This window comes from Protopterus annectens, chromosome 4.part0, assembly GCF_019279795.1.
Source record: "Protopterus annectens isolate FY-2018-M chromosome 4.part0, PAN1.0, whole genome shotgun sequence".
NCBI lineage: Eukaryota > Metazoa > Chordata > Ceratodontiformes > Protopteridae > Protopterus > Protopterus annectens.
Genome location: NC_056733.1, coordinates 1,344,653,188 through 1,344,670,687, shown reverse-complemented (window position 1 = coordinate 1,344,670,687; position 17,500 = coordinate 1,344,653,188). Strand labels below are relative to the sequence as shown.

General features: G+C 36.2%; 2 protein-coding genes across 2 annotated transcripts in view; one reads left to right on the top strand and one right to left on the bottom strand.

Annotated features, from left to right (window-relative positions):
• The window catches only part of LOC122800446 (E3 ubiquitin/ISG15 ligase TRIM25-like), a 221,875-nt gene extending 207,289 nt beyond the window's left edge, over positions 1-14,586 (bottom strand). Inside the window, exon 1 of the mRNA XM_044069891.1 lies at positions 13,921-14,586. Coding sequence (XP_043925826.1) covers positions 13,921-14,511 — 591 coding nt within the window. The 5' untranslated portion in view covers positions 14,512-14,586. The remainder of the gene's footprint in view (positions 1-13,920) is intronic.
• A 17-nt stretch (positions 14,587-14,603) lies between these two features.
• GRPEL2 (GrpE like 2, mitochondrial) overlaps positions 14,604-17,500 on the top strand; it is a 14,633-nt gene continuing 11,736 nt past the window's right edge. The window contains exon 1 of the mRNA XM_044069890.1: positions 14,604-14,611. Coding sequence (XP_043925825.1) covers positions 14,604-14,611 — 8 coding nt within the window. The remainder of the gene's footprint in view (positions 14,612-17,500) is intronic.

Here is a 17,500-nt window from a genome sequence, read left to right as displayed (position 1 = left end):
CTGTATGCACTGCATAACCACTGTCTACTACTTCAGTTACTTTTTCAAAGGCATTAATAAAGTTAAAGAGACAGGACCTACATTGGACAAAGCTGAATTAATGAGGGTTCAAGGCTGGGAGGGTGGCCTAATGGTTAAGGTGTTTACCTTACAAAAAAAAGGTGCAGGGTTTGAGTCTCACAAGAGCTAATTGGCTAAGCTTAAAAGGGCTCACAAGGGCAGGTAGCTTAGTACTAATCTATGAACATATGAACCTATTAAGAGAATTTCAATGTCCAGATTAATGAGGTCTGAGATAGCTTTATATATGAGGCTGGTAAGACTAACCTTATATGCATTACATGTGAGACTAATGGGCATGTAGTTACCAGGGTCTGTGGATGAGCCACCCATATGTAATGATATTACAGTGGCTGTAATCCACGTTTCTGGAATGTAAATACTGGAGATTAAAGAGGTTAAGTAGGGTTCATAAAGGCCATATTTGGCACTGATAATCAGGAAACCTACTTATTCTTAGTTTTTGAGAGGACTGCAAGAACTTGGTCAATAGTAATTAAAGTGGGTGGTTGGGATTGTGGAACTGGTAGAATAGCTATAAGTCAGCGTGAAATAAAATTTGCCCTAATTTGTTAGCTAGGATGTTAGTTATTTTCTTTGGGTCAGAAAGTGTAGTATTATCGTGGAACAGCTCCGAACATTGTTAGCTGTTAGTTCTTAGCTTCTTGACATAGATAAAGAAGGTTTGCTGTTATTTTTTTGGTTTTAAGAACAAAAAATACAGATGTATTAAAATTGTCACATCTCAGCATATTTGCCAGTGCATTAACCATATTTCCTTTACTAATACAATACACATGCTGGTAGACTCTGGCCTTACATTTCTTTTTAGTTTTGCTGAAATACAAAGCTGGGCTAGACAAGCATGAAACAATGTAAATAACACCCACTGAACTGCAATTATAATGCCCTCTAATTTTATAAACATCATCTCCCCACATGGCAAACTTTCCATATTAATAATTCATACAAAAAGCAACAATAAGAAAATCAAGACCACTGGTTCAGACCCAAATGTATTTTATTCTCTAGTGCCTCAGTACAAAACCTTCCAGGAGTTACAAAATTCAGCTAAAATGTACTACTTTTTATACAAAAAACAGAAACTCAATCAATCAATCAATAATAGAATCAATTAAATAAAATAGTTCCAATTAACCTCTCCATTAAGTCCCATAGGAACCAAAGTATTGTATTTAAGAATAAAGACAGACTCTTTGTATAACATTTTTTTTCAAAAGAATTTCATCATCATTTTCAACAAATACTTGCTCTAAAATAAAACCTTGAAACATAGAAAAATCACTGCCATGTACATCTCTAAAATGACATGCCATTTGATTGTATTATTGATTGACTGAGTTTGTGTTTTTTGTATAAAAGGTAGCACATTTTTAGCTGAATTTTGTAACTCCTGCAGGTTTTGTATCAAGGAGCTAGAGAATAAAATACTTTTGGATCTGAACTAGTGGTCTTCATTCCCCATATTAATAAACCTGCAATATTTTGAAGCTCCACACTGGAACATGCACTTTTTCTGTATGTTGAACTCCATAAACTTTTCTTTGTCTTTTTCCAGTCTCATTTTTACATTACCAATGCTTATAGATAAATTTTAGTCTAATACCCACTTTATCAAAAGCACCTTCACTATGGTGGAACATGTTCCAGTGTATAGTAAAACTGTGTTGTAGGTGTATATTGTCAACTGAAAAATTAAACACATAGCATATTGAAAACTATTTGGTAGCTCTGGATTCTTAACAAGAATAAGTTTTTTGGAATAGAGGCAAATTAATCTTTTGTCTTTTCATGTACCTCCACAATAATCCCATCTATTAACTCCCTGGCATTAACTCTGATACAAAAATAACTGCTTTAGATATTACACCTCAAGTCTAAACTGCTTTGCCATCAGAAACCAGCTGAAAAATGTCATGTACTGCCCCTTTACAATATTTCTTTTTAAAACACATAAGAGTGAACCAAGGCAATGTGGCAGTTAAAAAGGTGACAGTGCTACAAACAATACTTTTTTATAAAACAATACAAAACAATGAACACATATATAGTCATCCAAAAACATTCATTCATCATATTTCTTGGATGACTATATGGTGTTCATTGTTTTGCAAAGTCTTATAAAATGTATTGTCTATTGTCTTAAGAAAATGAACCAGTTTTATTCCCAGGGTGCTTTTTAGTTATTTTGTTGTACTGTTTATTTAAGTTAGCAGGATTACTTGCTTCATTGTAAATTTGTTGCTAGCACATTGATACATTGTATTATGTGATTGGATGTAAAAATGTGGTCTTTGTTCTTAAATAATAGGACTGTTGGATTTACTTTCAATGTCTGATGAAGCACTGTTTTTTTTATTTACTGTGAAGTGCTAACTTGTTAGTAAACTTTTTGATTTTAACTTTATTGGGAGTTTTTTTACTTCCACATTGTCTTGGTTCAGGCTTATGTGTTTTTAGATTTGCTTTGCCTTTTTGAGTGAACCATTCATCCCTTTTGCCTTGACTGTTGTGTTTTTAATATTTTTTTTATCAATGATGGATGATTACTGGTGTAAAAAAATAAGAACTGCTGAAAATAGGCTTACAATATATATATTAGATTCAAAATTGTGTGTGTCATTGATTTTCTTAATGATAATATCTGAATCATTAATTTTATCACCTGTATATTCATATTTAAGCTGCAGAAAAGTTGTAGTTGTCTTTAAATTGTAATAATAATGAGAAATTACTAGGGACGTGATATCACCTTCCATAAAATGAATACATCATCCAAATATCTGGCATAAAAAGAAACTTTCCCAAAACAATTCAGTGTTAAATACTATGTACTTTTCCAAATAACAAAGTACCAAGTTGGCAAATAAAGGGGCCGCAGCACAGTCCCCATCGCTACATCTGAATTCTGCTGAAGCCATTCACCCTAATTCCTAACTACTAAGTTAACTCTTAGGGGTATTTTATCAAACTAATTACTCTATTGATAAAACACCCCTAACAGCTGACCTGGTAGTTAAGGTTTTGGGAACATGTATAGGTATTAGTTTAGCTTTCAAGCAATTCTGTGTTATCCAACTCATAAGCAAGGGTATAGTATCCAGGTCCGAGGAACTTATAGTACCACTATACTCAGCCCTTATCAGAGCCATCATCAAATACAATGCTCTCTTTGGCATGTGCCTAACCAAGCACCTGCAACACCCTCAAAAGTTTCTCATCAGGAGAATCCAGGGTATGAATAGCCTGTCCTAGACAGATCAGCTTAAGGCTCCCATCTCTCCTACAGATTGCTGAGAGGTGGTCTTTGCCTGGCATAAAAGGCATCCTCAGACCCCTCACTGATGGACCTCTTGCACACTGCAAAACAAGACCTGAGCTTTGCCTGCAACATTAATAAAACATGCTGGAGAGACTGATTTATGTCTCAAAGGATCACCACACTATGGGACAGGCTACAAATCCATGTGAAGCTGAGTTCATCCCTGACCCTTTTCAAGTGAAACTATGATCACTGGATGGGAAATTATACATTTACTCCCGGTCTGACCCTCATGTCTCTGATGGACAGAGGCTGACAGCAATTCAAGTAATCCCACACTAACACACTCCACCACATAACTCTTTGCTACCTCCTAACTAGCATACCTCCATCATATAGGTGTCCACCACACTTGAGGACAAAACAGGGTTGGGTTGCATGGCTAGGCCTATAAAGACCATGGTGGTCAATAGCATAGTACAAACCTATTAACCTATGAACCATATAACATGAAAAAATGTTCATAAGCACCATCTTCATGAACTCACAAATCAAATCTATCTGATCAGGTGTAACAAAACTTGTATCTAGTAAAATACCCTCAGCCATGTTGACCCAGCATCCTGAGGCATAACTGTAAACAAATCTTCCATCACTACTTTCACTAAAAAATAATTGTTGGAATAACTGGATGTTGCTCTCCTACAAAGTTAAAAAGTGATTCTGAAATCACTCCACCCATATTATATAAATCATTAATAAACTTGTCGATATTGTTATATGCACTATGTATTTTGTTTTTAGAGGCATCATGTGAGTCACTCTTATGCAACATCTGAAATTTTTGAGAACTGTATACCGTAGAACCCATTATGACTATACCAGCTCCCTTATCAGGTCGCATCACACTTATGCTTTTATCATTAGATAACTCATTCAGCACATTTGCTTCATCTAAAGTTACATTATAACATTTCTTGGTTATTTTGTTTTTCAGTAATTTACATATATCCATTTGAACCATTTTTTTTCCAAAAACTGATAAAATAGGTTACAGGGATTAAAAGTACTCCATCTCTTTAACCCATTATACATCTCAATGTTATTAAATAAAAAGGCAACATTCAATTTGCTAAAGAGCAGTCTATGTACAATTATTACTTTAGCGTAATTATCTCTCACAGCTCTTTGAAAAGTAAGACCCTTCTTTAGTAATGACTTGCACTCATGAGTAATTGAAATGTCTCTAAAATTATATATTGTGCACTCAAGCGTATTATCTCTTACAGAGAAATCATTGTCCATCATTAAAAAAATCATTCCGCAAAATGATCAAGCTTGTCACTCACTTTTTGCTTAGTGTTCTGTGAAGATAGTTTTTTCACTTTCAAATCTTTCTGACTTTTGTTTTGTTCCAGGTGCTTGGAACTCTATGCATGCACATACACATAGTTCTGAGGCGATCTGAAGCAAAACAAACAAACAAAAAAAATGACTAAATCCATTTACCAGACTGTTTCCAAAACAGTCCAGCATCAGACCAGCACAGTCTTACTCCACCAATCAGAAGAGCTCTGGACGACGTCTGAAATGTCACTCAAAGAGTGTCACATTCAGTTGCTGCATGAAGCAGTGAGTAGCTGTTTCTATTGGCTTTGTATATCTTTTACATGCTTCATTTAAGTGTGTGTTTTTGTGTGTGGGGATGCAAAAAAGTGTTTAAATCTTATGCAAAAGATCAGTAAGAATACCAGAAATAGTGGATTTGTATTCAAGCAGCGATGATGGTATGCTTGCATTACTTGTACTATGACTAGATAAAAAGATGTATACTTTCATTAATATCTGCTAGATACTTGGTATTGGTACAAAAACTGTGAAAAAGCATTTGAATACTATAACATTGAGTTCAAGAGGTGAAGTACTTTTAGCAGGTGATTTCAACTGTATCTTCTCTCCCACTGTTACTACAAGCTCTAAGCCTTTCAGGATATCCCCAATAACTAAGCACCTGAACAATTATATAAAAGACAGAATCCTAAATGATACTGATTGTATAAAAGCACTGTTTTCCCAAAATTATTCTCACTACTCTTATAGGTTTTGTATACAGATCAATATAGATGAAGTTTTAGTAACCAGTTCCTTACTATCAAAAATAGACAATGTAGTGTTGATTTCATGCCCTATGTCCGACCATAACGCTATCACTTTCAATATAACCCTTAACACTGATTTATTACATTTTTGCCAGTTTATATAGTAAAAGTAAAAGGTTTTAAAGAATAGTTTCTAAACAAAATAAAGCAATACATGGATTTCAACAATAATGGAAAAGTTCCATATATGATCCTATGGGACACTCTAAAGGTGGTTTTATATGGCAAAGTCAAGAGCTGGTATACAAACAAAATAAAAGAGTGGGTTAAAAAATAGTAGACATAAAAAGGAAATTGACAACTCAAAACTAAAACTAACACCAAATGATAACTCTGCACTAGCCAATATATATATATATGAATTGAATAAGGAATATCAAAATATCTTACAACACAAAATCTCTGCAAACCTAGAAAAAATTAGATTGCAATCATATTTAGCCACATAGCTGGCCTTAGGCATAGGCCAACTAGGTGGCCACCTAGGGCACTGTTCTAGTAGGGGCACTTTTCCAGTATTTATTTGGTGTAGGTAGATCAGGATGGGGGCACCAGCTGGTGTGGTGAGGGGCACCGTGGAGCCCTTTTGCCTAGGGCACCAGTTGACATAAGGCCACTCCTGCTAGCCAGTCCTAAGAGTCTACACAAAACTGTGATTAGGTCAAATCATTTAAATGAAAAAAAAAATCAAAGAAATTATATATACTAAAACTAACAAGACTATTAGAGTCACAGATTTAAAAAGTATTTTATTATGTTTTAAGAATCAATATGAGAATATTAACAGTAATAAATCACCTACAAATGACAATAAAAGTATACTGTAGATAGTTTCCTAACGGACAACATTCAGAAGAAATTATCTAAGCAGGAGCGGCCTTAGGTCAACTGGTGCCCTAGGCAAAAGGGCTCCACGGCACCCCCTACCACACCATCCGGTGCACCCATCCTGGTCTACCTATACCAAATAAATACTGGAAAAGCTCCCCTGCTACAGCGGCACCCTAGGTGGCCACCTAGTTGGTCTATGCCTAAGGCCAGCTATGTATCTAAGCATAACAAAAACAATATAGATAAACCTTTTTACTTCAACGAATCAATACAACGAATACAAAATCTCAAGACAAATATAAGCACAGGGACTAGAAGGTCTAATTGCGGAATTCTATAAACTTTTGCCTGGCAATATATTGCAAGTTTTATTTAACGCATTCCAAGAAGTCAAAACCACAACAACTGTCCCACCCACTTGGAAAATATTCTATTATATCTCCCATTTTCAAACCTAATAAAGAACCCAGCCTATGTATATCATATAGACCAACATCTTTACTGAACATAGACTATAAGACATTTATGTCTACTCTAGCAGATAGACTACATAATATACTTCCAAAAATAATTCATGAAGACCAGACTGGTTTCATTAAAAACAGAGAAGTACAAGATAATGTAATTAGGCTACTTTCCTTAATAGACTTAGTGAATAAAAAAATAATCAGCTATCCATTTTAAGCCTTGACATAAGTAAAGCTTTCAGTTCTTTAAGTTGGCCATATCTGTTTAAAGTTTTACAAAAATATATGTTTTCTTTAGAGTTTCTTACATTAATTAAAAAATATATGAAAATTCAACTTCTTATGTAAAGATTGGATCCTATTTATCTGGACCTTTCGAGATATCAAAGGGTACTAAGTAAGGTTCATAGGTTCATAGGTTGATACTAGGCTATCAGCCCTAGGGCCTATACAAGCCTAGCCATAACAATTCCCTGGCTATTTCTTCCTACACTATTTACTCCCCTGGACCCCTGTCTAGCAGGGAGACTGACATGATCCCCAGGGTGAATTTCCTTTCTACCATCCAATTGTCAAGGTTCCTTTTGAAAGGGTCAAAGAGGTGCTCTGCTTGACATGTATGGGCAGTCTATTCCAGAGTCTGGGGAGTCTCTGGGTCAGGAACCTATCCCTCCAGCATGTTTTGTTTATTGTGATGACAAGGTTTAGGTACCTGGAGCATGTGGCTCTGAGGGATTGGGATTTCTTTAAGTGTAGCATGTCCAACAGCTCTGGGTTTGACATGGCCTTGTATGTTAAGCAGAGATCGCCTCTGAGTAGACGATATGTGACAGAGTATAGATGGAGTTTTTTAAGGTGGGCAGCATAGGGCATCTGCTTTAGGCCTGTGATTCTTTTAGTGAGGTATTTCTGCGGCCTTTCCAGTTGTTGCAGATGTCTTGAGAGGTACATACCAAATGGGGCATTGTATTCTATAATGAGTCTTATGAGGGATGATTACAGTGGGACAATGACCTCCTTTTTTCTGTATGAAAAGCCCTTAGTGATGAGGTGTGCCACATAGAAGAATTTCCTGACTGTTGTGGCAATGTGGTCATCGAAGGTGAGACCACTGTCCACCTGTGTCCCCTTTCTTCATTATTTTGTGCCCTTGGCATAGAACCTCTTGCAAATTGCATTAGAAATAATAAGAATATTAAAGGATATAAGGTGTCAGACAAATTATCCCCTAAGATACAACTGTTTGCTAATGACCTATTAATAACCTCTAATGACATTGAAAACTCGACAGATCACCTGTTGAATAATGTAGATACTTTTGCAAATATCTCTGGATTAAAATTTAACCACAATAAAACTCAAGCATTTCTAATAAACAAAAATATTACTATGAAATTAAAATCTAGTAGAGATATAAAATGGACGGCACATATATTAAATATTTAGGTGTCCTTATCGAATCCAATTATAAAAAATCACTTACAGCCAACTAGAAACATGTTATAAATTCAATCACAAGTTTAATAGATAATTGGAATAGACTGTTTTTCACATTTGAAGACAAAATAACTTTAATTAAAATGATAGTATTACACAAAATACCAATAGCCAAAATCATGGAAAGATGTGTTCATAAACAACTTCTTCACTATCTTACCCTAAACAACCTATTGACCAAGTCTCAACATGGTTTCAGACCCCACCATAGTACGACCACCGCCCTCCTTTCCTTTACTGACACAGTTAATAAAAACCGTAACAACAAAAAAATATCTTCTGCTCTCTTCCTGGACTTGTCAAAAGCCTTTGATATGGTCAATCACCAGTTACTTCTCCACACTCTGAAAACCTTACACCTCAATAATCCAGCCCTTAGCTGGTTCCACGCTTATCTCTCTGGAAGGCAACAAGCAGTCCAATGGCAAAATAAGCTCTCTCACCTGCTGCCAAATACTATAGGAGTTCCCCAAGGCTCTATACTTGGTCCCCTTCTTTTTTTAGTATTCATAAACGAACTTCACTCAGTTATACCCAAAGCCACCTGCATCCAATACGCAGATGACTCCACCCTTATTTGCTCAGATGTCTCTCTCCCCGATTTACAAATAGCCACCCAACTTTGCTTTACTATAGTAGAAAAATGGCTCTCGGAGCGGAAACTCATCCTAAACCCAAAAAAAAACTAAGTTACTACTATTTTTTCCTACCTCAGCCCCTCCTCCCATGCATCTCACTTTACAATCGAATAATAGTACCTTCACCGTTCAATCCAATAATGGTACCATCATTGTGCCTGATACCAATACAAAACTATTAGGCGTTATAATTGACAACAAACTTAAATTTGATTTGCATATCAGTCAAACCATAAAGACTGTAAACAAGAAACTTGGATCCTTGTATAGAATAAAGAACTTTCTAATCCCCTCTGCCAAACTAGCCATTGCTTGCACCTCCTCTCCACCCTATTATATGCCTCTCCTGTACTTTCCCACCTCAATAAATGTGATATTAATAAACTATCTGTTTCTTATAATCACATTGCCAGATTTGTAACAGGAGCACCTTATAGAACACATCACTGCCTTAACTTAAGGAAACTTGACTGGTTAGAACTACCTAATCTTCTCAAAATGAACCAACTCACTGAAGCATTTAAAATCATTAAACAACCTGACAAAACCCCATCACTTAATAAACTACTGATCCCTTACTCCAATCTTAGCTGTCTACGCTCCTCAAACAGACTCCTGGTCCATACCACCAAATCTAACAATTTGGGAGGTGAGGCTCTCTTCGCCAATTCTATAGGAAAGCTTTGGAATTCCCTCCCTAATAACCTAAGACTTATTACCTCCCTTTGTCTATTCAAAAAAATCTTAAACAATATTTTAAGATACAATGGTTATGCCCATGTGAAAATCCAGACTAGTTGCCTTAGATAGATAACAATATCCTACCTGGAAATCCAGGGTTGTTTGATTTAACCAAATTCTAAATTATGCTGACCACTATCCTATTTTTGTTGGTTTCACATTAGACAGTTTCTTCATGGTCCTTCTGAGTTCTATAAAGAACCAGTCACTGTACTGAAAATTGAAACATCATTGTCTTCTGAGCTTTGTTTAATGTTATAGTTGCCAAATGTATCTAATTAAGTAATGCATAATAATATGTAAACCTGTATTTCTCTCCTTTTCCTCTATGTGTATTGTAACTTACTTGTATTGTCTTCTCTGTGGAGCTTTTCTCCCCGGGCCTCCGCTGAAAATGGACATATATCCAGTCGGACTATCCCGGTCAACAAATGTAAAATAAAAATAAAATAAATAAAAATAAATAAAATAAAATTGCATTTGTTAGCCAATCTTTGATACTCCCTCCCCCCATTAAAATGAAAATGAAATTAAATAATATGCTATTCAAGTTCCTCTGGTACCCTAAGAAAACAAGAATTCTACTACTTTGGCACACCTCAAGTTAGGAGGGGGGTATAGGATTTCCAAACATTGTTTCTTTATTTAAAGTATACATTTATCAATGCAGTGTTACTTTGGAATAATACTTCTTATACTTCATATTGGAAGTTAATCCATGAAAGTTTACTACTGACTACTGAGTAATAATAAAACATTGCTCAAACTATATTTTCAAATACATAGAAACATCTTTACATGGATCTTGAAAATATATATTCAAAGTGAGAAAGTGAAAATTGTTCTTACACCTCTTATGAGCCAAATTCTATTATTGATTAAAAGTCTTATGTTTTCTAATTAACTGATCAAAAACGTATTAATAATTATTTCCCAATTGCTTTCACAACAGAGTGCTTGATATCTTTTGACCTTCTGAAAATACTAGAGTTAAAGAGGGGTGATTTATTATATTGGACTCAGTTTCTTTCAGTTAATAAAATAAATTCTGTAGACTACCTGATTGCAAGATATAGCTTTCAGAATTGTAATTCACTAGACATCCAAACCTGTAAGGAATTCATACATACCAAGCTGATAACATTAGGCATACAGTAAGAACACACCAATAAATCTTGGATGTCATCATAACTGTTATTAACGGGACACGTAAGAACACCTCTTACATATCTATAATTTATAAAATCCTCAGAAATGATTTTGGTAAGACAGATATTTCTTTTTGGAATTATTCCACTAAAGTAAACAAACAAGAATTCTCAACAAAGGATAACAAATTTTGTTTAAGTTGGTGAAAGGGTACACATTTTCCCTGTATCAGTGAATATATACATGGAAATTCTTTCCTAGATGTTTTCTAATACCTCACAAGTTAGATATAATATATAAGAATGATGAAGTAAATTGTTGGAAATGTGGACTTCTTGATGCTAACTGGATATATATGGCTATTAATGATAAAGTAATCTCTCCATTTTGGATAGATTTTAGATATCTTTGTAAAAATTTATGCAATGATAAATGTATTTCTGATTCTCTAACTCTTTTCAATGTTCCTATTCTAGACGTCAACCGACTCAACCCTAAAAAACAAATATTTTTACTTTGGTCAGTTCTTTCCATAGCAAGGAAAATTGTAACTAAAAATGGCAAATCTCAATCTACTCCTGTTTTTTTTAAATTAAATTTGTTCATCTAGCTGAGTCTACTTGCAATAATGAGCTTGCTACTATAAAAAAGAGAACAAATAATTAATTGCTTGGAAGAAACTTTTTAAAATTTAGAAAAATACTAAGTGTATTTCCTATGTATAATAATTTTTTGTTATGGACACTGTATATAGTATATAGTTTATTTTGTTCTGTTATTACATTGTTAAATTATTGTTTTATAAAATGAATAAAAAGATTTTTGAGTTAAAAAAAGAATAAGCTTTTATTTTGGCAAAAAAATGAAGCTCAGTCCTTTGCAATAGGTGTGTTTGTGGTTTGTCCTGCAAAATTTACATTTCTACAAAAAATGTCCCACTTTGGGCATTAGAAAAGGTGGCAACCCCATCTAGCAGCATTAAAGAAGAATATGAAGTTACAAATAATGGGTCATATTTATCAAGCCAAACACAGTTTATATAACAAATCAACTGTTCTCAATCATGTTTGTACAAATACCTAAAGCATGGTTTGTTAAATGGATATAGACACCTGCACAGAGGCTGGTAAATCCTAGCCAGTATCAGCTGGGGAGGTACCAGTAGACTGTATATGGTGCATTTTAGCAGACCTCTGACTTATAGCAAAGCACAATAACCACTTATGATACACAAAGTGAGTTATAACAAATGCACAATGCAAAGCAGCCATTAGAATATAAATTTGATCTGCTATGCAAACTTTGCACATAGCTAGGACAGTGTTTTCAAGGGCTATCCTTGCTCCACCATTATCTATTTCAGATAGCTAGGACAGTGTTTTCAAGGGCTATCCTTGCTTCACCATTATTTATTTCAGATAGCTAGGACAGTGTTTTCAAGGGCTATCCTTGCTCCACCATTATCTATTTCAGATAGCTAGGACAGTGTTTTCAAGGGCTATCCTTGCTCCACCATTATCTATTTCAGATAGCTAGGACAGTGTTTTCAAGGGCTATCCTTGCTCCACCATTATCTATTTCAGATAGCTAGGACAGTGTTTTCAAGGGCTATCCTTGCTCCACCATTATCTATTTCAGATAGCTAGGACAGTGTTTTCAAGGGCTATCCTTGCTCCACCATTATCTATTTCAGATAGCTAGGACAGTGTTTTCAAGGGCTATCCTTGCTCCACCATTATCTATTTCAGATCAGTCAGAATTCATATAAAACGAGAAGTGTTTCATGTCTAGTATATCTGCCATTAACCTGGCTGCACAGTAACAGATCTGAATATGAAAAAAAGATAATTCTAGTGCTGTCTATTTCAGGACTGCCTAACTTCACACTGTTTTTAAATATAAAATTAATTACTGAAACTCAAAGTTTTTTTCCATCCAATTCCCTAGTAGACATCTCCCCATTGATCATAATAACTGACTGGCACAATACTTCTCACACTGGATACACGGCCATTAGCCTATTGTTTAAAATGTGAGTGAGCACTTTTTAAATAAGCAAGCTCTTTGCAATGTGTAAGTTGGTATCAACTTCCAGCAATGATGTAGGCTATGCAGATACTGGTTTATGCTAATTACCTTAAAGGGTTTTACAGTGGAGTTGGAGTGACTATGGTTATTGTGATGCTGGACAGAACATAGAGATAGGGCTTTATAGGAGAAGAGGGGTCATCACAATATACCAGGATTTCATTTTCATATTCATTACCATTTGATCAGGTGATCACCGGAGAGTGACACCACAGAAATAGAAAACACTTGAGGATCTCTGACATGATACTACTGCCTGTCGTGAATATAGCTAGTTGACTGACCAGTACCCAGCACTGTTGCTGTGTTCATAAACAGGACTGTAACACTCACTCACATCAGTAAAGTATGGCTGACAACAGGCACAGTGACCAGAAACCAGAGCAGAAGTGCCCTGTTGTAAATTGCAATATTCACCATGCAGCATGGAAGTTAACATATGGAATAGAGATAAATGTCTATCACACACACACACACACACACACACACACACACACACACACACACACACACACACACACACACACACACACACACATAAATACTTGCATACTTCCATTGCTATAGGATTTATGTGTATATGTATATATGCATTGATCCATTTATATATTTCTCTGTTTTTCACATGTCCCTCGAAACTGGGTTGGTGGAATATAGGAAAACTTTCTATTTAGCAATCTATATGCAAGCACACACACACACACACACACACACACACACACACACACACACACACACACACACACATGCATATCTGCATGCGCAGATATTCACAAACAGACACAAATAAAAATTACACATTAAAATGCTCTTGCTTGCATTATGCCCCCCCCAACACACATACATACACATTTAGATTTACACATACTGTGAAAAGGTTTAAGTTTACAAAGATTTACAGAAATGCCCAATAGCATTGTAACATTGTGTATTATTTGTAGTGCTTGTCTTCGTATTTTCTTTTCTGAAAGACTTATACTCTACTTTAAACATTCTGTTTTCCTTACCTTGATCTCATTCTGTGCCGTTGTGAAATTCCTCAAGTTATGAGTCCTGTGATCTAGATTTTCAGCAGCACAAGTTGCACAGAGATAGGCTTTGTCATCCATGCAGAAGAACCTGAGCATCTCATTATGATCTGCACATTTCCATTTGTGCATCTCTGCAATGGGCTCCATCAATGCATGACTCTTAAAGGCTGGTCTCTGCAGATGAGGTTGTAGATGAAATTCACACATGGCAAGCTCACATTTCAAGCATGTTTTTACAGCAGCTGATGCCTTGTCCAGGCATATATCACATGGAATACTTGAATGGCCCATATTTTTTATACTTTGTGAGAAACGTTCCACAATACTGCATATCTTGTAATCTTTTTGCAGTGCTGGTTTACTAAAGTATGGTGCTTTGCACTCAGGGCATACATAACATCTGTTCTTGTCTGTATTTTCCCATACTGTCTGGATACATGCACTGCAGAAGTTGTGTCCACAGGGTAGTGTGACTGGCTCAGTATATAACAGCAGGCATATTGAGCATGTCATCTCCTCCTCAAGAACTGTTTGTAGTAATCCGTCCTGCATTGTGACTGTCCACATTTTACTTCTTTCCTAAAATACAAAGTGAGAGTCTCATTAAAGGCAGCAAGGAAAAGAAGCAGTTACAGCATTGCATGGGAAGTGTCTGCACAATGACTCTGTAAGAACAATTGTTTATTACGTACTGTACCGGAACTTTCATGAATCCTCCTAAGCTGCTGCTATGAGGAAGTGCATGCCAAAAATTCCAATACTACACAAAGCATAAAACTTCTGATGCATTTCCCAGCACCAGTACAGGAAAAAGTCATAATTTTTTTTTAAATTATCTGTTATTTCAAAGGTTATTTTTTAAGCTATGATAAAAGTCCTTGAACAAATCAGGTTTCTTTATTAAAAAGTGATATTTTGAATAAGTTGGAAGTCTTTTAGCTGAAAACAAAGGCATGTTGCATCATGCAAAACTATTTCCATATAATTTATAAACATATCATACAGGCAAACAAGAAAAACAAGAAGAGAGACAGAGAAAGAGAGAAGTGAGACAAAAGGGAAAAAGAAGGAAGAACAGAATGAAATGTTTTATTTTATAACTATGATCTTGCAATACTAAGAAATGCAATTTTATTGCTTAAGAGCATGGGTAAAGGGGTTCACTATAAGTTCATAGGCTCCTAGGTTCATAGTTATATACTATGCTAATGAACACCAGAACCTTAATAAGTCTAGCTGCACAATCCAACCCAATTGTTTCCGTACGTATTATTGGTGTGTATTAGGAGGGACTATGTTAGTTAAGAAGTTTCTAGAGGTTATTTAGGGGGGTATGTTAGTTTGAACATTACTGCCTGCCTCTACCTCTGTCTGTCACAGACACGGGGGCCAGACCCAGGGTGAATTTATGATTTTCCATCCATTGGTCAAGGTTACACTTAAATGGGGTTAGGGATAGACTGCGATTCACATGGGTGCGGATTCTGTTCCAGTGCATGAGGATTATTTGAGACACATCTGTGTCACCAGAATACTATATTTATGTCACAAGAAAAATTTGCATTCTTAGATCTAGTGATTTTGATGTTTTTTTTTTTTTTTTTGCAGATGTGCAAAAGGTTCATCAGAGCTGGATCTCAAAATGCCTTGTATGCCAGGCATAGATCACCTCTCTGTAAGTGGAGTAGACAGAATATAGAGATAGGGCTTTAAGGCTAACCATATAGAACAAGGTGTTTATAGCCTGGATTCTCCTGGTAAGGAACCTTTGTGGGCATTCCAACTATTTCATATGTTTGGTCCGGTATGTGCCGAAGAGGATGTTAATGATGGGTCTGATAAGGGTGGAATCAAGTGGTCTATGACTTCCTTGGACCTTGATGCCATGTTCTTACTTATAAGTTGGGTGACATACAATTATTTTTCTTACTATCTTGGCCACATGTTGGTCAAAGGACAGATTATTTTCTACTTATGTTCCCAGATCTCTGACTACTTGATCATTTCATAGGGGGTGTGTCTTATCAATGGAGTAATTAGCCTTGGTGGCAGTTTTCGCAAAAGACACTATAATGCATTTCTTGGCGTTGATTTTTAGTGGTGACTTTGGGACTCAGGCATTTGTCTGTTAGACCCTCTTATAAGGTTTTTATGTCATGGGGGGAATCTATGATGGCTCCCAATTTGCTGTTATCTATGAACTCAGTCAGCCAAAGGCTCTTGACATTAGCCTTTACCTAAAAGAAGTAAATGCTAAATAGGAGTGGTCCCAGCATGGAGTCCTGAGGTACCCTGCTGCTGACCGGTCTCTTAGTGGAGTGGTATCACCAATACTGACTTCCTGGGTCATGTCTGTGAGCTAGCTGGTACTCCAGTGAATTATGTAGGTGTTTATGCCTAGTTCAGTGAGTTTGTCAACTATACCCTAGTGGGGTACTGTATCAAACACCTTAGTGGTATGCACCATTTTACCCTCATCCATTGCCTTGGTGAACTTCTCAAAGAAATCCCCTAGGTTTAGTAGGCATGATCTTCCCTTGCCAAAGCCAAATTGTGTGGGTCCAGTATCTAAAGATTTCCTATGTCTTTGTTGATCATTTCCATGATAATTCATTACATGGCTTTGGACTAGTTAGACTAATAGTTCTGCAGTTTCTGAGGTTGGTTGCTGGTCCACCCGTGTGAAGTGGGATAACAGTTGTAGTCCTCCATTCTTGTGGTACAATGCCTGTTTTCAGGTGATAGTTGAAAAGTGACTCAAGTGGTCCTGATAGATCATGTTTACAGCTATTTAGGAGGCATCCTGTAGATATTGTCATGGCCCATGGAGGCTCTATTTTTGGCTTTGCCAAGTGCCACAACAACCTCCTTCCTGTTAATAGTTGAGGGGACTGGGCTAGTAGGTATGTCATGGAGGGAGGCAGAGGGGGAGTTGGGGTGTGAAGTTTGAGCTGAAATTGTCAGCCAGAAAATTTGCTATGTTGCTCTGTCCAGTGAAGGTGGCACCTCTGACCACCAGTTTGGTACACTGATGTGCACTGTCTTTGGGGTTTTGGGCACAGCTGTAGAAGGTCTTGTGGTTGTCTTTAGCTTGTGAGGCCATGTTGACCTTGTAATTGGCCTTCTTTGTCTTAATTAGTCCTCTTAGTTTCTTGCTTAGTTTAATTAGAGTGTTCCCATCATTATGGCAGTTGCTCTTCCTGATTTTAGGCATCACTTTTTTCCTTTTGTAATATACCATATTAAGCTTAGGATTCCACCAGTGTGATTTGTTTTTAGAGTTTGTTTTGTGATTGCTTCTAGTAGGTACAACAGCCTATATACAGCCATTTACATGGTTGTCCAGGATCTCTATGAACAGCTCCACAGAGGTTGTCGTAAAACTAGGAGTTGGGAGGGGCATTGGAAAACTATCACTTAATAGGATGTAGTTTGCTTTGGAATAGTTCATAACTCTTACAGGGTTTTGAAGAAACAAGGGTTACCGCTTGTCCCTCTTTGGGCAGTTGTGTTCTGCAAAATAAATTAATTAATTAAATAAATAAATAAATAAATA